We start from the raw sequence: 26,384 nt of genomic DNA, 5'->3' as shown, positions 1-26,384 counted from the left end.
AATCAAAACATGTAGCGTCGAATCACTGAAATCAATAAAATTTGAAGTTTTAGTTTTTTAATAGGTTATCCGTTATAAAACTATAAATTCAACTGCAAGAGTTCAAGTATTTGCCCTTCATATCTATTATCAGATATCTTACCTCCTTTAAACCTAGGTCTGTTTTGAAAAACGTTTCATTGTAAAAATAATTTGACATGCACACTCACAAATATACAGGGCCAGAATTTACATGACATCCTGTTTGATAATTATCCTTGTTTTTTTTTTTTAAATATTCTCCGCCAAACTGTTAGCCAGTAATTAGAATTTTAAAACGAATTGTAAAAACGATTGATGTTTCGAAGTATTAATGTGCATTTTACTTTCTTTGAATATAAAGAGCACATATTGCAAAAATATGCATTTTAACATGTACTGAAAATTGTGAGAATATAGTTTTTATGTTCAGCACAGTTGCTCAGTTAGATTTAAGATAATAGATGATATAGGCAAACAGCTGAAATGGACGTTGAAGAGAAGAAGGGCAGGATACCCTAACTGCAAAGTTTCTTTGCAAGTATTTCTTTATTATAGTTAAAAACAGTATTAGCTTTGTAAACAAATTCTCCTATGAAAGCTCCTGCAAATAAACTTTTGAATCTAATTCTTAATCACTTTTCAATAATTTTAGCAGATGCTGAAATACAGTCATCAAGGAGGACCTTAATTGCTATGATTAATTTGACAGTCAGAAAAACAATAAAAAAATGGATAAAAAATGTCTCTCCTGAAATTTACATACCGACTGCATAAGAATAAAACTTTATTCTCTCGGAATATCCCAGCTTTTCTGTGTTTACGTTGTCATCAAACCCATTCCAAGAAATGTCCATTTTCCAAGGTCTGATAATAAATCCCCCAGTATTTTTGACATTAAGCTGTCCACCAAATGGCGGGGTATTATCAATTATGAAACCGTTGCTGCAAGTGCGAATCTCAGACAATATTTCGGTAAACAATTCACGCGAGACAGAACTGGCATTCGAGAAAGCGCATGTGTAATAGAAAACGTTCTGCTTTATTAAACTTTTGTCAAATAAAACATAACCATTTCCCGTAGTTGTTGAGAAAACACACTCCGAGTCTTTATCACACTGTTCTAAAACAGGTAAATGTTTGTTTTTCATCAGATACCAGGTAACGTTTCTCTCTGTTGCATACATCAGAGTTCCAACTACAGATGTATTAGTAGTTCCAAAGTCCATTTCGGCATCATGCAAAACTGAATACTTACTTCCTATATTTGAACTATGAATCATCTGAAATACATAAATATTGATTAACTACTGTTACTGCAGATTACACTGATACCTTTGATATTAATAAACATTTCAATTGATTTAGTAAAGTTAATAAAATTAAAGAAACTGATACTATTTAATAGGCAGAGAAACAGTTGATAACTATGTAATACATACCTGTTGTATAACATTCCACGAAGTTACTGATGCATCTATGTCATATATAGTATCTTTATTGAATTCACTTTTCTCTACTACGGAGGCTCTTTCACAGATTGTAACTACGTTACCGGCTCTAGAATACGCTCTCACACAGAGGTATAGTGTAGAATGTCCGAGAACTGGGAGGTGTATACATTCTGTGACCTACAAAACATTGTAAGTTTTGTTTGTATTTTTTTATTAAAAAATGAACTAACAGTTATATTCCATTCTATAGTACATATTATTTCTTTTTACATCTTTGCAGTTTGGAGCACTTTCAAACAAATATAGAAACGTGATACGAACACTTTAACAGTAATAGTACATGACTGATATTAAAATGAAAAAATAAAGCAACAACATTTCTTTTAACTTGAAATTCTACGCTATGTTTGGAGAAACAATATATTCTTACATTATATAGCACCCTTCCATCACCCAAAACCGTTCTCCACCTTGTCAAAACAATATTGGCTCCATGGTCTTTGCTGACTGACCATTGGTAAATTGTCACGGAACTCTTGGCTTTAAACATTTTCCATTCCAAGGTTACATCTACACAAGTTTTCTCATTATTTAGTTCAATTTGAAATGTCTGAAATTTTCCAGAGTGTACCGAGGATTCTATCTCGAATGTATTTGAATAAACATGATCTATACATCTAACATTAGTGCATGGTCTAATAATCACAATATATTCGTGTTCTTGTGGTAATAAGGGAAAATGAAAAGTGTGAGATGCATCACTATCTGATTTTGTGAAAGCTGTAACTAAGTTGTTGTTCGTAGTGTTCATCTGATAGAACTTTTTACCGACTGCTACTTCAAACATTAAATGACTTAACATTTCCTTGTATCTTTCAAATGCCCAAGTAACAAAAAATGTATTGACATCTGAAATGAACTTATTGTCGTTATCATTTCTTGTGTACACGACCAGGGTAGCATTACTGCTTGCGTTAAAATCAACAATCAAGCAAGGGCGTTCGGTAAGTGGTACCATATTTACTGTCATCTTCATACTTAAGTTATTGTATTTTATTTCATCTATAACCATGTCTGCATTCTTAATTATAGTTAATTTTCTATTTAGACCTTCAAAAAATAATTTATATTTGTCTCCTAATTTTACACTTTTTGGTGCGCAAAACCTTTTTTGTGATGTATTTTGAGCTCCCTGTTGTTTCCATCGTATTTCACCTGCATATCCACCGACATGTATATCGAAACTGTTTAGAAATTCAGTTGCGTTTACAATAATGATACCATCAGAGCTTGAGATAGTTTTGCCACCTGTGCAAGTCGCACGCAACAGAACAAAATATTTAGTGTTATATTGAAGCGATTTTGATTTTACACATAGTGTGTTTGAAGCATTTGTGAATTGAAATGGTATAATATCTGCAGTATTATTGTTGGCACCAATCCCAATCTCTAGGTTAACATTTTCATGATGTCTGAAACCGTACCACTGAACACAGAGTTTGCTAGCAGTAAAGTGAACATCCACGTCTCTCAATACACTACTTGAATTGCTTTCGGGATCAATATCTTTTACAACGGCATGGCCTGGTGGATACCTCGAGGGAATTTTGAATGCATCTGTCTCTTCTATTGCAAAGTGGCCGGCATTGTTATATGCATATACTCTGACGGCAAAATTTAACCCGACATCGGTATCTATTCTTTGTAATCTTTTCAGGGGATATTTCATACAACCGCCAGTGAAGTTCAAACATGGCTTTGAATCTTCCAACCTCCATTCAAGGAAAGGCGAAACAACATCATTGTCATGAACTGTAAAGAATATTTGATCACGTATTATCATTATCATTCACTGAACCTAAAGATATAATTAATATGAAATTATCAGGTAACTGGCCGAAACAAATGAATTGCAGAATATATGAGCGATGGAAATCATGCATGGAATTTATAAAATAGATTACCTATTTGGAAGAATACTTGATTGATAGCAGTAGCTTGCTCAAGATCATAGACAGTGGTTCTGTCCCATCCAGTTGTTACCATGTTCTTGTCGATGTGCACTGTTGGCTTTCTATCAAAGTACGGAGGCGTTTCATCTATTAGTATTGGGCCGATCTTTGTGACCTTTTCCAACTTGGCTTTATTTACTGTTTTGATGTATGTATAAAGTAGCTCCCCAGCACTAGCACCTATGTGTCTCATTTCGAAATATTGTTTTCCGTTGGTTGTTATATAATCCATAAATGATGGGACTGACGCATTACTAGAAGTAAGCCCAAAACCAACATAATATTCTTCAACTTGACTGCTGGGTTCCTCAATCTCCCAAGAGAGGTAAATATGATTGTTAGGAAGATAAATAATGTTGCCATGGTTATACAATGGGAGATTTTTACACCTAAATTCTCCGATATCTTTATCATCGGTAGAAATTTCTATGGTAGGAAGCACTTCAAAGATTCCGCTTCCATGAGTATTCGCATGGCACTGTAGTGAACACCCTGTTATGTTTGCCAATTTGTTCTTCTGCAAGTCAGAACGGAAAAGCCAGGCTTGTCCATTAAGACAATATAAAGACTCGGACCATCTACCGTGCTCTATTCTCACATTTTTAAGATTAGGTGGTGTGTTATCTCTTGTAATACCATCAGAACAAACCACATCAGATGCTTCATGTGCATTGTTGATAGCAATAATACTTACATACATTTTTCCTGTAAAGTTTGCATTTAACCTGACAGATGACTCCGTATGCGGAACTTTGATGAACTCGGTAATGTTGGACGTTTCATGATCTGTAAAGAGTTGCTCTTTAGATTTGCATGAGTCTGACAATCCTAGATAGTATTCTTTAATTCCGCTTTCATGATCTATGAATCCGTGCCAACGAACGATGAAACTATTGTCACTCGTGTAATCAATGTCAGATGTTCCAACAGCCCCTATTAAGAGCACAATTTACTGTTTAAATGTAATGAATTCGAAGACTATTTAGTACAACATATACATTTATCATTTCCATTGGTCTCTAGTTCATGAACTAGATTTAAATTATGGAATATTACAAATATTAACTAGAACTGTCACAGGAGTGACTCATACCCCCACCATACGGTCTTGTCACAGAAGAATGGCAACCATAAGTAATCTTAAAAATACTTAGAATGATATAAAAATGTCAAAAAAGCTTAATACTTAAAAAGAAGTTTACTCGTCTTTGGAGTACTTCATCCTGGGCTTCCACATATAAGTAAAACTAGTATAATTATGTGCCCTGGATGAGGCATGAGGTAAATATAAAAAAAATCTCTAATATTAGAGATACACTAAAACTGAATACAAAAAAGTGTCTTACCGACCCATATTACAACAGAAAAAATGTATTTACTTTTTACATAGGACTGATAATAAAAAAGTTAGAAAATACCAAAAATATTGAAAATCTAAAAATAGGATTTCTAAAAATAGACTAATTCCTGGAATTTACGGGGAAGAAACTCAGTACAAAAGTTAAAAAAAGGTTACCTCCCTTTGGCTCTAAGCCAATCAGAATGAAATATAGTGAAAATGCATCAAAATTAACCTTAAATTCTATGTAAGAGGGGATATAATTCCAGAAAAATTGGTGTCAGAGTTATGCACCTTGTATCACATGATGTGGGTGATGAGGTGGAACATCTATTTTAAGTTTAAATCAAATCCATTTAGTAGTACCTGAGATACTGTGAATATACATCAAAATTAACCTTAAATTTAAAGTAAAAAGGGGCATAATTCATGAAAAATTGGTGTCAGAGTTATGCACCTTGTGTCACATGATGTGGGTGATTAGGTGGAACACCTATTTTAAGTTTGAATCAAATCCATTTTGTAATAACTGAGATATAGTGAAAATACATCAAAATCAACCTTAAATTTAAAGTAAAAAGGGGACATAATTCATAAAAAATTGAAGTCAGAGTTAAGCACCTTATGTCACATGATGTGGGTGATGAGATGGAACAACTATTTAAGTTTGAATCAAATCCATTTAGTAATAATTGAGATATCGTAAAAATACAACAAAATTAACCTTAAATTCTAAGTAAAAGGGGACATAATTCATGAAAACTTGGTGTCAGAGTTATGCACCTTGTGTCACATGATGTGGGTGATAAGGTGGAACATCTATTTTAAGTTTGAATAAAATCCATTTAGTAATAACTGAGATAATAGATTTCGGGACGCCACGGGACACGACGGGACGGGACGCGACGCGACAAAACTGACTCCTATATACCCCTCTCCAAACATGTTTGGTGGGGGTATAAATACAATAAAAGATGAACAAATATCGAGAACGATAAGTCATTATTATTGTTATTTCTTCAATATCTGAAATAAATCTGGTGTAAACGAAAGTAGAATTTATGTCAGTTTCTGACTTGGGCGACCTTTTTTCTATTTTGGGTATGATGAACCCATCATATTTTGAGTTGTTTTGTTGATCAGTTGATGACCGAATATTCGTTTCAGAGGATTGGCCGAATATTTGAATACCAAAAATGCTATTCTTGCCATCTTTAGTCTAAATACGGGCACATGATTAAGGAAAGAAGTTCGACTCGGAGGCGGAGCCAAATTGCATATTGACCTACAACAGTGACGTTAACCGAGTGTGTCGTTATGAAATTTGACATCGTAAAAATTTTAAGACCATCACTCAAGAAAATGATTGCAGCTCTTTCCACAAATGACCTTGGATTTTTTTGGATATAATAATAATAACACAGTTGTTCCCCCAATTTATTTACTGACCTTAGAAAAGAGATATTGACCTCATATATGAGCAGTAATTGTATAAAATATATTCATTATATACATGTACTTGATAATGAATATTGTTTAATATATTCATATGCTTCTAGTAAATCTCCCCCTTCCCCCCAATATTGAATACTTCAAGTTGAGGTATGTAATTCAACAAGTGCAGTATTTACCTTCGTAGATGACTCCAACTTCAGGCGGCGAATTATCAACCAAGATATCAACGTGTTCAATATTAGACAACATGGCTTTGTTAGTTACTTTGATAGTGAAGTAATAGTTACGGTTGTGGTTCCCTTTATTTGTATTGTTTTTTACCAAACTGTTTAATGAAATGCTGTAATTGTAACGCTCACAATTTCCAATATCTGGACAATAACATTTGCTGACTTCCTTCGGACAATGATCCTTTGAAATAACAAAGAAAATAAAAACAACATTTTTGAATATATTCATATGATCTTTCATTACAAACGATGAATAATATCAAACAGGAATTATAAACGCAAAGATTTAGTCAGCACTTTTATACAAGTATAAATCAAAATAAGGTTTCATTATCTATTTATTATTTATATTTTATCTATATTGTCAAAGCTTGTAGAAAAATCTTGAAAAGGTTGTTAAATTCATTATGTAGTTTAATAGATCGGTACTACTTGAACAACTTTTTATGAAATAAAAGCAAGACGTTCTATTCTTGCACACCGGACTGGCGTTTCCGGTGATTTTACCCATGCCGGCAAAACCCATCTGGCACCCCCCATGCCAGATGACTCTCGTGCTGTTAATGACAATTAATGGTTCATGCACTGATAATATTTTGTTTATGTAAAATACGGAAAAAGCAGGTACCTTGATAGTTTCTCTCCGTTCCTTATAGTATATTTCTCGATTCAAAATACGTTAGTTTATCGTAAAAACATAACGTTACGCTACAAACGATAGAACTAATGTGGAACTTTGTTACTGTGCGTAACGCAAAACATCATAACATAACTTCTGCTTACGGACGTTAATTTCCCGCGCTTTGTGTTCATTCTCTACTATAAGAGAGAGTGCTAAAAAGAAAGTATGTCTACCTTTTGTAAAATACGGTTTGCAAGAAAAATAATCTGCCAGAATGAAATGCTAACATGTATACGATATGCAAGAAAAAATATCAGTCATGTGTTTACGAATCGGATGGAAATATCCGTCCCTCGGCCACCTGCGCATGGGCGGTAATTTGGCAAGCCTCATTACCGCCCAATGCGCAGGTGCCCTCGGGACGGATATTTCTATCCGATTCTTAAACACATGACAGATATTATTAGTCAGAGACTGAAACTGAAACTAAATACATGGTGAGTGATTACACCCAAGAATAACTCACTGGTATTCCTGGGTGTAATCACTCATCATGTATTTAGTTTCAGTCTCTGACTAGAAAAACTTGCTTTTATTTCACAAAAATATAACAAATAGGTAAAAGTCTGCCCGCTAAGCTTAGTAGGTAGAGCGTTGGTCTTCAGATCGCGGGGTCGTGAGTTCAATCCTCGGGCGGGGCGTATGTTCTCCGTGACTATTTGATAAAAGACATTGTGTCTGAAATCATTAGTTCTCCACCTCTGACTCTGACCGCTGTTACCTGACTGAACTACTGTTGAAAAAACGGCGTTAAACCCAAAACAAATAAACTGGAATAATAACTTTAACATAGCATGACTTTATTTACACTGCCTCTAAAATGAAAAGTCAGTAAACTACCTCCCTTCACATTGAAATAAGAAAGATATAAGATGACGGGTATCACAAGAATGAAAGCCAGTATTCTTGATCACCGATTCTGTAACAGACCAACATTTAACTAAAGGCTGCGTCATTTCCATGTTTCAACATCCGGCTGTAAGTGTCTCATGTATTTTCACTGACTAAAAGTTTCTGTTTCAGTTTATAAAACTTACATGATTTATAGTATGGATACCAATGGCGCCGGAACCTAACTCATGTCCTGCATCAGACGTTCCAAATTTCCACTGTATGTTGAGAAGTCCGCTGTGTGGATCCAGTGCATCAAATATAAGTCTCATTTGAGACAAATCCGTATCGTCATGTACGAATAGTCGTTTCTCGTCCCTCTTTTCCAGTCCAATATTATTTATATGTGGAACAGTCCTATCAATATGTACTGTTCTATTTTCGAGGAAAGTGTTGTTCAAAATATCTATTGCTTTGATATTAACAGTGTACGTTTGACCGTCAGACATTGATAACCTGTGGCAATATGTCTGGTTCAAGAAATCTGGAACCACGATTTCGGGAGAAAACGACTTACCATTAAGACTCCAAGAAAAATTGAATGATGTTATACCAAACAAATTATGTGTTCCTGATACAGGCAATTGTCCATTTTCTTGTTCGTAGAGACCTTTGATAAGTTTATTAGGGTCGGAACTGATAGGTTTAAAGAAATTATTTTCCATGTAAAACTTGTTATAGAAATGATCCTTCCAGTTTAGACAGATGTCGTGATGGTGAGTCTGCCATGTGTAATTTGTTTGCACGGAAGCTGACGTAACAGTGAATTTTTTGTCATTTCGTGTTGTAATAAACGTGGTATTATCGTAAAGAACAAATCGCCTCGCTTGCTGCACATTATCGGCTTCGTCTTTCACCTCTAATGTTATGCAATACAGTTTTGGGGTTTCTGATGACAGGTTAAGTGTCAGTGAAGTCTCAGTCGCTTTCAGTTGTTTACTGAAAAGTTTCTTTGTGCCTACTATGCCGTTTGAAACTTCGTTCACTCTTATTTCAAATGATTCAATACCCGATGCATGCTCCTGTCTACCCCCAGCAGGTAAAGGGTCATACCAACCTTTGAACTCAAGCGGTATTATTGGAGATCGTATTATTCGATTTTTAATGTGGAGTGGCTCTGAAATTTTTGCATTCATTGGACAAGAACTTGATATGAGGCAATGCTTAGGTCTTGCGGCATCATACTTGTAGCAAACCCTTTCATATGATTTTGTCTTTTTATACGAAAACGGATTCATTATGGAAGTTCGCTCAAAATCGAAAGCTTTAACATAACCACCTCCATATGCTTCGTACTGAAAACATAACCTGGAAAATATAATACATTCTTTTTTAAATAAATGTTTGCCCAGGTAGTGATGTTTTGCTTTTCGGAGAATGGTATGCTTACAACTGAAGAACGTTTTGAAAAAGTGACCAGTTTGGTCTGTTTTTCACTAATACGTTAAATACCCATTTATACCTTGTTTGACGGTTTGTGTCGAAAGCTTTGTCATAATATTGCGATGAAAGAATGTTCTTGACTATTTAAGAGAACAGTGAAGACAATATTTGTTCTGATACATACCTTTCTCCGTCAGTAAGTGTATATTTTGCTTGCCCGAGAAGTATGTTTCCGTCATTAAACACGGTTGAATTGACATTCATACTGCTGTTAATGTCAGTTGTTTGGTTATGAATGCTTATGTATGTCTCAGCTCCTATGAAATAAAAATAAATGATTGTTTTGTTCTTCCATTAACACAAAATCAGCCATATAGAAATCAATTTTGAATTGACTGCATGCATAGATATCTCATTATATATTCTATATTTATTCTTGCGAGATAAGAACATGTGAATCAATCTATCTTATAAGACAATTGATTTCCTCTTCGATTTACATAAAACTTTAGACGAGATGCTATATTTAACTTATACCATGCATATTTTTAACTAAAGAAAGATAAAATAAAATAATAGACAAGTGTTATAACGACTAACCTGATAACGCTATATGTTTTATAACGATTCTCGTGTCTGTTATTCCAAAATTGCTTTCCGATATAAAGTGAGGCTTTGTAAGTTTGCTCATGTCAATAGTCAAGTCTGACATCATAGAAAAAGTCAAAGAAGTGAGGTTGAAGTTTCCAAAAATGTCTTTCAGCTCATGACATTTTCCTGCATTTGTTCGTTTCTTTTCTCCATTTGAACCAAAAACAGTTGTTTGACAATTGTTAATTGATGGTTTTGTTTGCACTGAAACAAACATTAGTTCCTATAAACTGATGGTGGGGTCAACGAAAAGACGAAAAGTTGTTTTATTAAATGTATAGATTTTAATATTTCATTGACATACGTTATTAACACAAATAACTATTCTTACTTTGATGACGTCATGTTCCGACCTGACCATACTTTTATGCCCAAGCTTTGAACTGGACGAATCATTTATCATTGTTGCATCTATAACAGGACAGCATTTTCAAAGAATCTGATATAAGTCTCGGTTTTTAACCCATCTAATTTATTTCACAAATGCGTTAAATAAAAAAAAATCACAAATGATGGCTCATGATAAAGTAGCGAAATACCATACGCGTTCTGTTACTGCCATACGGCGGCTTTATACAAATTTTGTTACATAAAATGATATTTCTACTTACTTTTAATTCACTTAGTATAACAATGCATACACATGATGGATTTATGCAGGGTAAATATATAAGTAGCCGGTTTATCTTTTGCGTGACACCATATTGTATAACTGTATATAGAAGTGTTTTGCATAGAAAATGAACCTGTAAACGATTACATTTCCTCCTAAACTTTTTATATGCAGTGAGAGATTTACAATACGTAACAAGGACAACAATTAAGTATCAAACTTTATACTTGTTTATAAATTCTCTTTAAAAAAAACCCTAACCCTAAAAACTACTTACATTGGCAAGATGTTTCAGAAGATGATTTTACAAGATGAAAATCTGATGCACATACACAGGTTGACGTCAGTTTATTAGAACACTCTCCAGGCCAACACTTGTGTGTATCGAATGAACACATTCCTTTAATTATAAATTGAATTAATCAGCAAGATAGCTGCTTTGCGAAGGATCACCTTGTTTTTTAAAGTGACCTAATTTAAAATGTTTATGGTTTAGATAAATGAAATATAGAAATAAAAAACAAATAAAAGACCCAGAACCACAAAAAAAAAAAAAAAAAAAGAAAAGAAAAAAAAAAAAAAAAACAACAAAAACAAAAAAAACTGCTATAGGTAAATCTGAAAACTAGTTTATTCAATATATCTGCAATACTTGTGATTTTGATATACAATTGTGATAATAACAGCCTCCGAATGAAGAGTACCGCTTCAAAACTTCCTTATAAAGCACAATATTTTCTCTAGCCCGCTTAATCGAAGGCAGTGAAAACTTACATGTGTTGAAAGATCACTTGTCAACATAGACCAGTAAGACAGAATATACTATGTTTAGCTTTTTCCAGTTGAATGTATTATGAATATTCCGAAAAATGTAAACACGGCCATGTTATTATATGCATCCATGTGTAGCAGATAGAGACATGGAAGGCTACAGTGTTAAGTTTCCTCAAAGAAACATTTTATGAATTCATTTAAACAAATATAAAGTTTCGGAAAGACATAAAATATAAATAACATATAGTGCGCAACAGTTTCTAGTTTTCTTTCTGTTTCTTTTTTAATTTACAGTCATAGTAATTATGCATTTATCTTTCTTTGTGTCAATTACAAGACACTGTCATTTCATCGTCCTATAAGTATTTAGGTTAATTTCGGCACACCAGACTTAAAGTTACATACAGAACACGGAACAGATATAAACAATTAAAATAAAATGTATGAAAGAATAAAATAAAATTAATGAACTGATAGTGGTGGAGGCATTTTTTTTATAACATGAAATTGCATTTATATTTATGAGACTTGTTTTGAAACTTATTTTTTGATGTTTCTGGTTTATGATTGAAAAACATAGAAAGTTCTGCCCAGTTATTCCTAAAATCCATGCGAAAGATCTGTAAAAATGAATTTATATTAGGTCGCAGTAAAGACGTTCGTGCCAAAACTTCAGTACATCTCACAACCGTACATGTCAAGAAAACAGTAAAGCATAATGAAAACTACTTACTTTCACACCGTGTATTAGAATGAGTCCTCTTATAGAAAACGTTGTCATCATTGCATTCATCACATACAGTATTGGCTGCTGAGGTACAATGCCGATGTTTGCAGTTTGATATTCTCGTGCATTCTAGAGGTACAGAAATAAACAAATGTTTGCCCTTCTAATCACAAACAGGTATAATTATATTTCACTACTTACCTAAAACTTTACCAGAAACCAAATACATTTACATGTTAATTAAGTGAAAATATGCCAAGGGAAATTGTTTTGAACACCTGTTGCTTCTAGAAGATTCTTGCCAGTCACGGGTGGGAAATGATAATATTTAGTAAGTAAACAATTCCTTCTTGCTGTTATTCTTCCGATTCAACAAAGTTCTGACTCCAGATGTTCAGAAATGTAACCAATATGTGTAGTTAAACAGTTCAGGCATCTGAACAATGAACCGTGTTATATCAAGACGATAAACAACAAGAAAGGTAGGATAATTTTTAGTTTGCAGGCTCGTAGAAAATCACCAAAAACAATCACACTGTCTTACTTGGTAATGAACCTGACATCTTGTTGCAAAATTTGACGTCATACAAGTTCATAACTGGTTCGCGCCGTAACGTCGGTGATAATTGCAGAAAATACACAGCATTATTTCCTGCTTTGTTTAACTGTCAAACGAATTGAGCCATGTTTGAATATGTGTTTTATCTCTTTAGCTGATAATCTTAACAGGATTGAATGATAAACACGCATAATGTAAAACAATTACAAGTCGTCTTTTTTGTATGAATAAAAAGGAACATTTATCATTACAATTGTAGGTCTAAAAATGAACTTTTAAATCCTGACGATAGTAAGTGGTTAAACATATCAACGACCATATACCGTTTGATTTATGTTTCTCATAGTCTAAATTTAGGTACATGGAAACTTTCTATTAAGGTTTATTCACCTTGGGCATTGGTTTTCTCGGAAAAAAGAGGAGAATTGTTTTTAGTGTTCATTCGTTCATAAAAAACTTACTTCACCACTGTTATTAAGTACAACAAATATAAGATATATAAAGTGTTTACTTACCAATATTGTAGAAAATCTCGAGTACAAATCATTTTTGATAAGACTGCATTCAATGTAATAAGGTAGCGTGTATAGGCCCGAATAGTGTCCTCATTATCGGTATGATTGTTCATGTTGATACTTATTGCTGATTTTAATGCTACTTGTTGTAGATTTTGTGAGCTTATCTATAATGTTGACTTTAAACATCATTGAATTTGTAAACCCCACGATTAAAATTCATTTTATATCTGAAGATGACACAGAGATCAATCAGGGGTGCAAATGGATTTCAAGGACATAAAAATATCGTTTCCATTTAAGACACAAATAAACTTATTCATGCTGAATTAATAAAGCCATAGGTTTTATTGCTGCGATATTAGAATTGACTGAAATTGCTTAAGTCTGTTGAACAAGAAGTAGAGTAATGGGAAGAAATGATGGTCGTTCAAACAATCATTAATCGACTATTTTATCAGAATGAATAGAATTAATAATTAGAAAGACTAGCATACCTTTGCAACCCTTTCCAAAGCCGCCGCTGTAAAACGGATTTTCACAACGACTGCAGCGGATATTGTCTGGACTACCACCGCATTCCTTTGATATGCAATGTGGTATGTAGTATGATGTGGAACAATCTGCAAGTTTGCCATTGCAAAAGTAGTTTTCATCAATGAAATTTTCATTTTGTGAAAACAAAGGTTATTTCTAACTGCCGCTGAAATATTCTAAATGCATAAGGCAACCACTGTTGCTAACATACTTACATGTTTAAGAAAAAAGAATGAAAATACAATCATACTTAATAATATAAACTGATTATTTATGAAAGAATGGAAACTTTAGCTTTTTCTTCTTTGTAACGAGTATAATTTCAAAATTAATTACTTAATAATCGTAGTTCTGACATGCATCTATGTTTTCCAAAGGTAATCAAGTTATTAATCATATAAGAAACAGGAAAAAACATCAAATAATGCAGCCCATACAGCATTTACGCATTTAAAATGTGCCGTTGTATTTTTTCAAATATAATAATAAAATGCTTTTTGAAGTATTGATATCATTTAATATATTTGTTATATCCTTAAATGAATTTTGGATTTTATTAAACGAATTAAGGATGTAAAATATACACGTATTTACAGATATCCAAAATTCTATGTTGTGATATCCTTTAATAGGATATCACAAAACACATTAATTGAAATTCAATATTTAAACATATCACACAAAATGCACTGATACATTGAACTTATATAAATAAAGGATACAACAAAGTGATTTTAGAATATGAAAACTGTAAATAAATAGAAAAACGGGACTCGATCAACGTTAATTGGCATTTTCTCTATTAACATTTTATGCATATAAGAAGAAGACAGGCCGTCCATCAACTGTTAATGTGTTGTACATTCAAAACATTGTACAGATAAGGTATCATACATTGGCAACAGCTCCCTCGTCGCCATGGTTTACAGTGACAGTTTCCACTGTGATAGCTCCCACCATTGTAGCAAAACTCGTTACATTCTTCTTTCTGGTATTTCTTATCGCTCTTCACACATGACAATTTGTATCTTTGTCTTGTACCACCACCACATGATTCTGTGCAAGAGCTCCAACTATGCCAGTCACCATATGTCCAGGGCATGCAACAGTCTTGTCAGAACAGGACAGAATATTTTTGTTATCAATAATGAAAAATGCGATTAAGTCTTTTACACAAGTTTTTGTAGGTTTTATTGATTTATGTATATGATATATGGCTACTCAATAATATGTTATATCAATTGCAAGAATAAATTTATAGTACATATGCCATAATAAAGATAAAAACAGTTTGCAATGATATGAATGAATAAAGAACAGTCACTGTGTATCTTTTTAAATCATTAGAATAATAAAAATATATGTAAGCTTACCACTTATTGAGATAAATCCATATAGGAAAAGTAGAAATATCGAATAAAGTTGACCAAAACGCATCTTCCTTCTTTTCACTTTGTGACATGGACTCTTTTACACTTCATTTTAAATGAATGACTGATAACTTTTTATCGATACCGCAATGGGTCGAAAACTTATAAAACTGCTTGAATGCTTATAAACACAAAACGTTGGCCGAGTTTTTTTTATTTCTGCTGACGAATCAAGGGTGGATTAAATATTTATTTTCAAAACGATGTAGTTTTGCTGTTTGCATGTCTGCTTTGGTATGATTAATGATTAATCTAACCCTAACCCTAACCTTCTGGTAGACAGCATACGCTCTCTTGAAATATTTTAAGCTTTTGGTTACATGAAAATGTAAATATCCACAACTTAAACAAACACACAGAAACTTTTGAAGAAAATCAAATATTTATTTTACTTTGCTACGTATCAAATAAAAAGTCTTCTCAGAGATGAAAAGAAACCTCCACTTGCTTTATGATAAGATAAAATGCAAAAAGTGTACATGAAGAATTAAATTGTCAAAAGTTTAAAAGGAAAGAAATATGTGATCAAAAATGTACTTAACGTTGCTAACATAGAGCGCTTTCGGTGAGGGAAGACACATAACAAGGTCGATGCAGTAGTTACAAAGCTCACTTCATATAAGATACTGGTACGCGTTACTGGGGAATTCGAAATAGAGCCGAAGAAAAGAAATCTGCCTATCTAATAGTACTCTTATATACATGAATGAGTCCTATCATTGTTAATTTGATTTATACTATTAGATTATTTATTTTTTATCGAGATAAATACCAGAGTTAGGCAGCAGAGATATTATTCTGTATTTTTTTATCAGAACGGAGCGCGGTATAGATAGAACGATGCAAAGCTTACAAATATTTCATTACATGCACATCTACAGCTATTATTATCATATAAATGATATAAACATGAGTTGTAGCCTGTGTAAAAATGGGAAATAATTGTCATTTATAAATTACTTAGTCATGACACACAATTGAATGGTGGCGCAAATGACGTCATATTCCAGATAACGTCTATACGGAAGCTACTGTTAGAACTTGAAGATTGCAAATACATTTGTTATACAGATTCTCACTCTCTACTGGAAGACTACCATAAGCGCCATCGTGTCGATACTGGCTCTTTTAAGTACATTTTCGTTTTTATTAATCCTTATCATGCTGGACACAATCGATTCTACCTTTTCGACCAGTGTAGATCTTGATCAGTCTGCACATCCATGCTTTCTGATCAATATCTATTCAGTCAGTACCTTTTGGTTAGCATCCCTTTTAACAGTTAATGGTACTGTCTAAATTGAAAGATGAACAAGATCATCATAGAAATTAGCAGGGTAAGGGTTAAGGACAGACTCTTACAGTCGAAAAATTTGGGACGTAGAAATGTTTGCAACTTTGGCAATTGCATGAAAATTTCGCAAAACGTCTGGAATCGGCATTTCTTTTAGCTGTGAATATACCCACTACAATTATTTATTTATTGGTGTTTGGGGTATAAGTAAAATAAATGTACTTCTGTATCGAGATACTTCCATATCGTTTAAAAAGAGATTTGACTGTTCTTTTAACAAAAATGAAAGAACAGTGTATTGGGTAGGTGTTTAGGCATACAGACACTAAAAAGAAAAATGGCGCGAAAAAAATGGTAGTCGCATAATGGCGGATACAAATAGTCCTCAGTTTTTTTGCTCTGTAGAGCTATTTTCCTGATTTTCTTTGCAATTTTTTTGCTAAAATCACATGACAGATCTATGTTTGACATGTAGGTAGCATTTTCATAATGAAATAACAACATTACAAAAATCTTCATTGAAACGTAGATCATACACCACCAGTATAATTTGGGGTCTCACTTTTTATCTGATTTTGCAGTTTGTGTGTTTGACCGAAATTATTTTTCTTGCATCAAACATGACCCTCACTTTTCTTTTGATTTTTAGTTAGTACTGACAATATTGTTCAAGAAAATGTAGGTTACAGAAATTTAAAATGGGTCCTGATGTGTGCTCCGGTCATTGGAATTAGGTCAATTTTATATAGAAAAAAGATAAACAACTATTTAGTGTGTTATAACCTTTATAATAAAAAGTATCTAACTGAATATCATGTAATACGTAACACAAAATAATTATATACATATTTATATACATTTTTGTGTCCCGGAGTATTAGTTGTAAAGTTACTATTGGTGAAAAAATGGAGCATACACTCAAGTTGAGTGCCAATTAATAACAAATAAAATCTGTAAACAGATCCTTTTACAGCATATTACTTAACCAAACAAAACTAATAGTAGACTCGGTTTAATTAAGTCAGTTCATCTAAGGGCTAGAGATAAAACAACACTGAAACCGAGAATGCGTACAGTTCGCCAATAAATACAATTGATCAAAATAATATCAGATTTTGATTAAAACATGAATTTTCGAAAGTTAGATAAATGATCATTTACAATTATCTGTGCTTAAATGTCCACTAGAGGTATTCTTAAAATTTTAATTAGCTATCCTGGTTAGAGTTATTGCAGCATATTTGATAAACAATCTGACAGACATACTTTGTCTAAGGAATGATATGAACGTGGTGGTATATTTGTCACAAGATTTACATTCACAAATATATAAGTAGGCGGAATTCATTAAAAATACCAGTTTTAAAATAAGCATTAACACTTGTTGCGCGACCAGAAAAGATTAGAAACAAGAAACGCGGCAATGCCACGAAACCAGGTTTTCAACACTTTTCATAAGAATAAAAAAGTATACTGAATCACAGTGCACCACTCTGAAACACAACCCTAACCCTAACCCTAAACCCTAACCCTAACTCTTAACCCTAACCCTAAACCCTAACCCTAACCCTAACTTTGGTAACAATGACCTTGACCTTGATCCCAGAAACCCCAAAATCAATCCTAAGCTACAACTTTATGTAAGTTTTCTATACACCAAGTTTCATCATGATAGCTCATTCCTAAGTTAAGTTATTGACCGGAAACCCTTTTTCTATTTTAAGTAACAGTGACCTTGACCTTGACCCCAGAAACCCCAAAATCAATCCCAGCCTTTGTCTTGATATAAGCTACATACACACCAAGTTTTATTCAAATATCTTCACCGGAACAAAAGTTATTGATCGGACACACCAGTTTGACGCCGCCGCCCGCCCGCCCGCCCGCCCGCCCGCCCGACCAACGACAAACCCCAATCTAATAACTCAGGTTTTCGTTGAAAACCTGGTTAAAAATGTATTTGTTGGCTTCAAACCGTTTCTTGACATTTTGGTTCATATTGTTGAATTATACTGATTTATCCTGTCACTTGCAGTATTTTCGACCCGATATCAGGGTGCCGTATATCTTTCTTGATATACCGTCAGTTGGGTCAGTTGATCATGTGACCTTATGATCGATATTGTTGTCATAAGAAATTTTGCAACGAAACCATTATCATTGTGTTGGAAATATCGAACTAAGAAAATGAGTGGTCATATAATGAGTTTTTATTAGAAAACGAAGAAGTTATTGCGATTTTGCCGGTAATCACGTCATTATATAAGTGACGTCATCACGAATATGACGTCATTAAAGCGGTTGTCGCACACTTATTTTTGTAAAATAAATTGCCAAATATCGGAAAATGAAGTAATGACAAGATAAATAGAATAATTGGTTAGTGCCTAAGATGGAGAAAGTTTATCTGGCTCGGCTCCGGACGTTATCAAGTTCGCCTTCGGCTCACCTGATAACCTCCTCCACCTCGCCAGATAAACTTTCTCATCTACGGCACTAACCTATTATTCTCTATATCTATCACATGCAAATGTAGAATTAGAAATCATAATGAAATTAAAACAAAAACTCCACGATTTGAAAAAAATCATACTTGAGAGGAAGAATTTCTCTAAAAAAAAATAAAACCAGGATCTTACTTATGTAGTGAGGTATTTTATTAATAAAACTGTCATAAAATGTTGTTTAAATGTGATTGATCACTGAAAACCGAAAACTAGTATTGATCGCGGGCGACTTAAGAACAAAATGTATTTTATTAAGGACATCAATAAATGTTCCAAGTTGAGTCATTTCCCTTTCACGCATATACTTGATACTTATCAGGTATCAATCGATATTAATTCTATTTTCATTTCAAACGAAATGAGAGTTTGTAGTACATCAGGACATAAGCATATATTAAGGTGCTTAGAGTCAGTAACAGTCTAAAACAGGCCTTCAGTAGCCCAAACAATATCTTGAAAATAGGTTTGATCACGAGTCATTTACAGAACCAGGTTTTGCGTGCACAATTTCTGTGTGCCAACCGAAGTCTACTTCGAACTCCAATGTCATACAATAAAGATAAAACACAATTCAACAGCTATAGAAACATTGTCGGTCAAACTAAAATATAAACCAAACTGAAGTATATATTTAGTAAGAAAAATAAAAAGATAATATTATGCTGTGTCATATATCGACAATTTAGCGGTGAACTTTGAAAAATAGACTGTAAATACTCGTTTTAAAGTTACTTTCCATAATATTGAAGTCATTTTCAACATTCAACTTGCAGTTTTCATGTTTAAATTTCATTCCGTTACTTTGTAACAGCTTATTTTTTATGGAGGACTTAAGACATAGTGAAATCGAAAGTAGACTGATATTCAAGTATGATATAATATATTTATATAAAAAATCCTTATTTCAAATCTCATTAAGATTTTGGTTGGAAAAATTTGATTTTTATAGAGGTCTACTGTATACAATCACTAAGTGTCGTCGACGACAGTTAGTCAAATTCCGTTTACTTAATATATCAAAAAGTATACTTATTATAACCTTTATCAGTACGTCAGGATTGAAAGTTATATAAGTTGACCACCTTAATCAAAAATAACTTTCTTCTTCACCAAATTCAATCGAACTATGGAATGCACCTTTAAACATATGCTACATTATAGAAACGTGTATTAAACCAATCATATTTTGATAACTTGGATTATTTTTATTTAGGGTATAAACAACATGACATAGAATTTCTAGAAGCAACGAATAAAAATCGCTAAGAACTATGGAGGCCATTAATAGCATCCAACAATTATCATATCACTAAGATTTTGTGTCATCATATAAAATTAATTAATCAAACCTGTCACTTCGCACAAATACCCCAAGTTTCTTCTGCAGTTTTCATTATTCAAACCGACTCCATGGTCTGTCTTCCAGAATTCAACGCAATGTTCATCGTTACGATTGTTTGGCTCCCCGGGTACCCAGTAAGGTCTGAAATAGCTGCTGCCATCCAACCAACGGAAAGATCCGGCATGAAAATCATTCGCACCAACCCAAAAGGCATATCCTTGAATTAATCGTTAGAAGTTATAAAACTAATCTCAATGAAAGAAATTTTTAAATAGACTTTCCCACTTGTTGTACCTTGTTATTCCTTCTCTTGAGAAGGAATATTACAGTTTAATAAGTCACACTTGACTGAGCTACTGATACCGAAAGCTGTTGTCATTACAAGAGGGCCAATAAAACTCTGTGACCTTAGAAATAATCTCTGACGTTAAACTATTCTTTTTTCAGTTGTGGGGAATCCATGAGTTACATACTAAACCCGAGGATGATTAATTGATTCTTTTATTTCCTCCTGAACATAACATATGCACATTCACCAGATAGACATATATCAGTAAAATTTAAATGTAAACAACCAAATATTATCGTTACCTTCAACTGCATGGTTAATATATGAAAACAAACCCCATTGCGACCCTCTAATTATGTGTATTGTTCTATTTTATTGACCTGTCAAAACATGTTTCTGGCATTCATGTTTATCTTATGTAGGTGTGAATAAAATATAATGAAAGCCAAGAACAAAATTTGACAGGTCAAATAAATTGTGCAATAACAAATTCCAGGTCAATGTCTTACTGCCGTATTTACTATACTGAAAGAGGTAACAGATTTAATTTGTTGTTGGATTTAACAATTTATGTTAAATAACTAGCGTAAATACTTACCTGATATTTTTTGGCAGTATAAGACTGACATTGCAACCAAAATTTTACAAGATGGTCATTTTATATATTTATATAGATGTGCCCTAGAAGGAACTTTTGGTATGCTTTAACTTGTAATAGTTAGTATTTGATGTCACTTCAATGTCATTTTTGTACGATTGCAACCATTAAACATATATACATTTGAATAACATTATAACCTTGATATTAAAGCATATTAGTCATTCTTTTGTGATAAACTATGCTTAGACATGGCAGGATGTCTATTAAGTCTTTAAGTTACTGATAAGCAGCATTCTTACCTGTGATTTTTATCCAGTGTCGAAGTGTAGTAAACTGATTCCAACTGTGAATCTTCAGCAATTTGTGACCTCCAGCTTGGCATAAATTATTAGCTGTACTCCATGAGTGTGACTTGTCAGTGTTATATATGTAACACGTATCTCCGGCAAGATAAGTATTGCGTGGACATACAACACCTACAATAGATAACTAACTTTTCTGTTAAGAAAAGACATATAGAACATTTTTCTAACTGCCATTAACATAAAATAACGGTATCAAATATGTGGAGATTACTCGATGTACAGAAAACGCTCTTAATTTTCAGAATAATGTTAACTCCATTATAAGCAAACATTGTTAAATTTGACAGATCATTTTTTGCACAGCCTCAATCTGTCCATATAGTACAATTTATGGAAAAAATCTACTTCTTCAGAAATCGAATAACTCATTGGTTAAGATATCACTTATTCAGATTATCTATATAACTGTCTAGCGAGAATCATTTCAAGAACTATAAAATTTACTACCGAAATTCCACCTAGTATAGCAACTGAATGGCAAATAAGAAAATCAATCTACTATAAAGCCGAGCAGTCATAAATATTTTTAAATGATACAGACAACAGTGCATTTTAAGATTTTATAGTGCCTTCTATTATTAAGGTAATATATTTTATCTCAACCGCATATATCTCATTTAATCATAGGTCCATATAGCGTCATATTAAAAATAAATTAAGATATTTTTTCCCAGTAGATTGTTTCAATTTTAACCCGTTTGCTCTGATCATAGTAAGCCATTTTATACCATTTACTGTCTTTCATGTATCATTTTAATTTAAATCTTAAACATTGCTCTACTGAGTTAATAATGAGCACGTGAAGCTGTCAATTATATATTCAGACTAAGTGATATCTAAACCAATGACCTGTCAATTATATGATAAGTCGTAATTTTTTATCGAGATTATTTCAAATATTGTTCAGGACAGCATAAATATTTTATTAAATAAACAATAAATCAAGTGATATTATTATAATCATGACGCCACAAATGGAATACATGTCAGGTTATATAAATACATTTAACAAATAAAAAACTATCAAGAATTAAAGAAGCAACATAAACACAGACGTCGAAAGTCCTTTAATCATTACGCTAAGGTAAAGAAAACTATCATCAGAAAATCATTATATCGATCATGTCCTGATTTATAGAGCTCCGTTCCTACCTGAACAAGCCGCGGATGTGAAAAATAATATCAGAAGAATGAATACACCACGACAGGAAATTATTCTGTGACCATCGTCTTTGAAATCCATCTCTACATTACCGAAACTAAAACAAAAAATCAAATAAATACCGTTATCTTATATTTATAAACTGCTGCCCTGAAACCTTGGAATTTAAATACTTTTGTCATATTTCGAACTTAATTCTGTGCATTAATTTTTTTAAAGTTTCGTATTAAATATTTATCAATTTATTATCAAAGAAGTCGATGACAGAGATATTATTTTGTTTAAGAAGATTACACATTACCCAAGCGGTCTTATGAATCGACAAAATCAAAAGCTGTAAACTTTATTGTCCAGCGACATTCTACGTTCCGGCAACGCACATCCAAGAACCCGGCGGTGCAACGCTCTAGATCCTGGTCAGGTTAGATGTGAACTCGGCGGTGATTGACTGACTTTCACACGTATAATCCAAATGAAATAAGATAAGAATCCAATTCGATTTTCCTACTTTCCAGGTTATGTTAAGGCAAATCAATATGACACGTTTTTAAGGGAGGCTCAATAAAAGGAAAATATTTTCAGATATTCTAAATAAATAAATAAGATGTATTCAATTTACTCTATTTAATAATACGATAAATCAATCAGACAACACATGGAGTGTATCATCATGCTTACGAGAATCTCAGAGAACGTAATTTGAATAGCAAACTCGCCTCGGAAACCCGCCTGTCTGAAGCCCGTTTGCAACGCAAATTTTGTTCCATGAGATTCCCCCGCGCATGATGATACCAGCCAGTAACACACTTGTAAAAGTATCTAACTTACACAAACTGAACTAGATGTGTGTGTTCGTAGTACACACATGTCCCATGTGCAAAACTACATGCTGAAAAACAATTCAATGATTATTTGATTACTCTAAGTCAAATACGGTTTGAGATGCGCGATGAATTGTAGGTCGGACGGATAAAAGCCAAGTACCCAACATGTCCACTGACACAGGTAACTCCATTAAAACGTTCTGTGTGAGCCCTTGTTGTACATAGTGGTACAGGAGTAGTACAAATCACATGTAGGAGATCGTGTGTCAGTGGACATTAAGGCAACCTCGTCTGAGCATTCAGCTATAATACCTGACCTTCTGACAACAAATGCTTTGTCCAGTTGTGATAGCACTGCAAGTCATTTCGGAGTTGAAAATGGAACTGCTGTGAAGATATTGCAAAGCGCTATGGTTATCATACGGACCCTGAAAGTATGTCAGCTGTACGTCAACGTGTGTGGGCTTCAGAAGTAGCAAAATCACCTTTTGCGGCACTGTAAATCTCTTCATTGCCTCTCACAACCGAGTCGTTTGAACAGAATGCAAACACGCGTATGGAAAAGCGCTCTAGAACCAAACCCTCCTAATCTCGACCCAATATTATTTGGATCGGAGAAAATTGAAGCGACAAAAACGCTCTGTCCCGTTATGAGAGAAGACAGTGTAGCGCTCATGCCATCCGAAATACTTAAACTGATAAGATGTGATTGCGGAAGTCAGCAGTGTAACAGTGCGGTGCGCCTTTCATGTACGATATTTTGTGCATGCATGGGAAATGTAGTTTGTTACAACTCACACAAAATATAGGTTGATGTAGTATAGCAAAGCAAAGCTTTCAGCATTCTCAATCTAGTCTCAGTACAGATTTTGTGATCAATACCTAGTCAGTAATTTGCTGATATTCCGAATGATAGCATTTTGCTATAATGGAATTTCATGTTATTGATAACGTGACCCATGTTTATTGCAAAGAACATTTTGTCACAACATTGCAGTCATAAACGTAGGCAAGACAAACGATTTGAATATTTTATTATACATTTTTCGTATAATATGTGATAATCATATGTATTTAAAACCTTATAAGTGTTACTGTTCAACTGGATTAATGTGAATTATATATATGTGCAATTGAAACTATGCTGACTACAATTCACAACTTCTAGTTCAAATACATGCCTTAGACTACTCACTAGTCAATCTGTTTTGCTGCATATCTGTAACTATTAAAATGCTGTATTTGTTAACTTGTAAATAGTATATTCAAATAAACAACTTTGGCAAATAAATCTATGAACACTAAGTCTTTGCTTTTGTATCTAAAAATACAAGATAATAACGTAAATTTCTGTTATCAATGGTGAACTCTTATGATATATATTTTCTCTCGAAGTTGTTGTTCAGTATAATATAATTGTCGCAAACATTGAAAATGCACCGCATATGTGACTGAAGACTTACTGTAACTTTATTAAGTTTATTGGTAGCATATTGGTAACGTATTGTAACGTAAACTTAATTTTTATGAAAACATGTGTTATATTTGTTGTCCACATCGTTTTGGAGATATCTACTTACAAATGAAACTATCTGATGGTAATATTGTTTGATTAAATATATGTTATCTGAATGTGACATAAACTTATCATTTGTTTAAGACGCCATTTTGGTCAAGACTTAATGTGCGGAAACACATCAAGCTAGTGAAGTCCCAATGCTATCATAGGAGACAATTTAAAATTATATCCTAAACAATTCGTTGGTAGGACAATGAAAGTTAACAATAAGCTAAAACAAACAAAGATACTCATAAAATTTTGCATTCAACCATTAGATCATTACTAAACTGAACAAAAATAAATTTAAAAACGAATTGTTTATTATCAAACGAAATAGAAAGTATAAAAATTAGGCAAATTTTACGTATAAAGGGATGTAATTACAAAAAAGTAAAAAAAAGTCTATATTAGTAACGGAACCAGTAAAATATGACAAATATGTATTTGAAACTAACAAAAATGCGTTAAAGGCAAAAAAAGGACATAATATATGAAAAAAAAATACATTTTAATGGGTCGCAACGACAAACAACTAAAATTAATACAAAAACGCTTACATAAAACCAAAATACCTCCGGAAAATTAAATGTTATTTAAGCATCAATTTGATTGAGTTTATTTATATTCTCTCCAACTAACCACAAGTTTCACTTTCGTGTTAAGTCCACTAAATCCATAGTGGTAGGATAAAATACATAAGTATGACGTATTTAGCATATAGTTTTTTCACATGGTATTTAAGTAATATTCTATATTTAATTTATCTATCCAATCGCGAACGTTCATTTGCAACTTTTATCTAACCATTCACGTGCAGTATATTACGGCATTTGCGTACAAACAATCCTGTATTTTCTGTATTTGGACGGTTAAACATGTAATTCTCATGTTAAACATACGATAAAAATCGAAACGCATGAAAATGTTCCGAATGTAAATCACATGAAGTAGGCGCTCTATGTACAGAGTTTGATTATCCTCTTGAAAACGGGATTTAGCTGTCGTTTGTTTGTTTATAACACACAAAAACGATTCAAGTGATGGCAATGTTATCTGATTTAGAACAAGTTTTAGAAGAAGAAGAACAGGTATTCCCAAATAGAAATTATATAGATCTATATCTATACAGATATAACTGGAAGAAAATCTTATTGATTGGAAAAATCTAT

At 33.1% G+C, this 26,384-nt stretch overlaps 1 protein-coding gene across 2 annotated transcripts in view; it reads right to left on the bottom strand.

Annotated features, from left to right (window-relative positions):
- The window catches only part of LOC123555884 (uncharacterized), a 35,602-nt gene extending 10,788 nt beyond the window's left edge, over nucleotides 1–24,814 (bottom strand). The window contains exons 1-14 of one of the 2 annotated variants that reach the window (XM_053525671.1): nucleotides 23,132–24,814; nucleotides 22,821–22,927; nucleotides 21,603–21,779; nucleotides 20,421–20,630; nucleotides 12,236–12,358; nucleotides 11,006–11,128; nucleotides 10,065–10,319; nucleotides 9,649–9,781; nucleotides 8,228–9,389; nucleotides 6,455–6,689; nucleotides 3,437–4,417; nucleotides 1,903–3,284; nucleotides 1,461–1,649; nucleotides 785–1,301 (exon numbers count right to left, since the gene is read on the bottom strand). In XM_053525671.1, the coding sequence (XP_053381646.1) occupies nucleotides 785–1,301; nucleotides 1,461–1,649; nucleotides 1,903–3,284; nucleotides 3,437–4,417; nucleotides 6,455–6,689; nucleotides 8,228–9,389; nucleotides 9,649–9,781; nucleotides 10,065–10,319; nucleotides 11,006–11,128; nucleotides 12,236–12,358; nucleotides 20,421–20,630; nucleotides 21,603–21,779; nucleotides 22,821–22,911 (5,578 nt within the window). In that variant the 5' untranslated portion in view covers nucleotides 22,912–22,927; nucleotides 23,132–24,814. Of the gene's footprint in view, nucleotides 1–784; nucleotides 1,302–1,460; nucleotides 1,650–1,902; nucleotides 3,285–3,436; nucleotides 4,418–6,454; nucleotides 6,690–8,227; nucleotides 9,390–9,648; nucleotides 9,782–10,064; nucleotides 10,320–11,005; nucleotides 11,129–12,235; nucleotides 12,359–13,800; nucleotides 13,927–14,734; nucleotides 14,951–15,213; nucleotides 15,679–20,420; nucleotides 20,631–21,602; nucleotides 21,780–22,820; nucleotides 22,928–23,131 lie in introns of those variants that run through there. The other variant, XM_053525672.1, reaches the window with a different exon arrangement.
- Nucleotides 24,815–26,384: the final 1,570 nt, after the last annotated feature.

This window comes from Mercenaria mercenaria, chromosome 15 (genome assembly GCF_021730395.1).
Source record: "Mercenaria mercenaria strain notata chromosome 15, MADL_Memer_1, whole genome shotgun sequence".
NCBI classification, from domain to species: Eukaryota; Metazoa; Mollusca; class Bivalvia; order Venerida; family Veneridae; genus Mercenaria; species Mercenaria mercenaria.
Note: the sequence above shows the minus strand (reverse complement) of the source record. Positions and strands in the feature narration are given on the sequence as shown.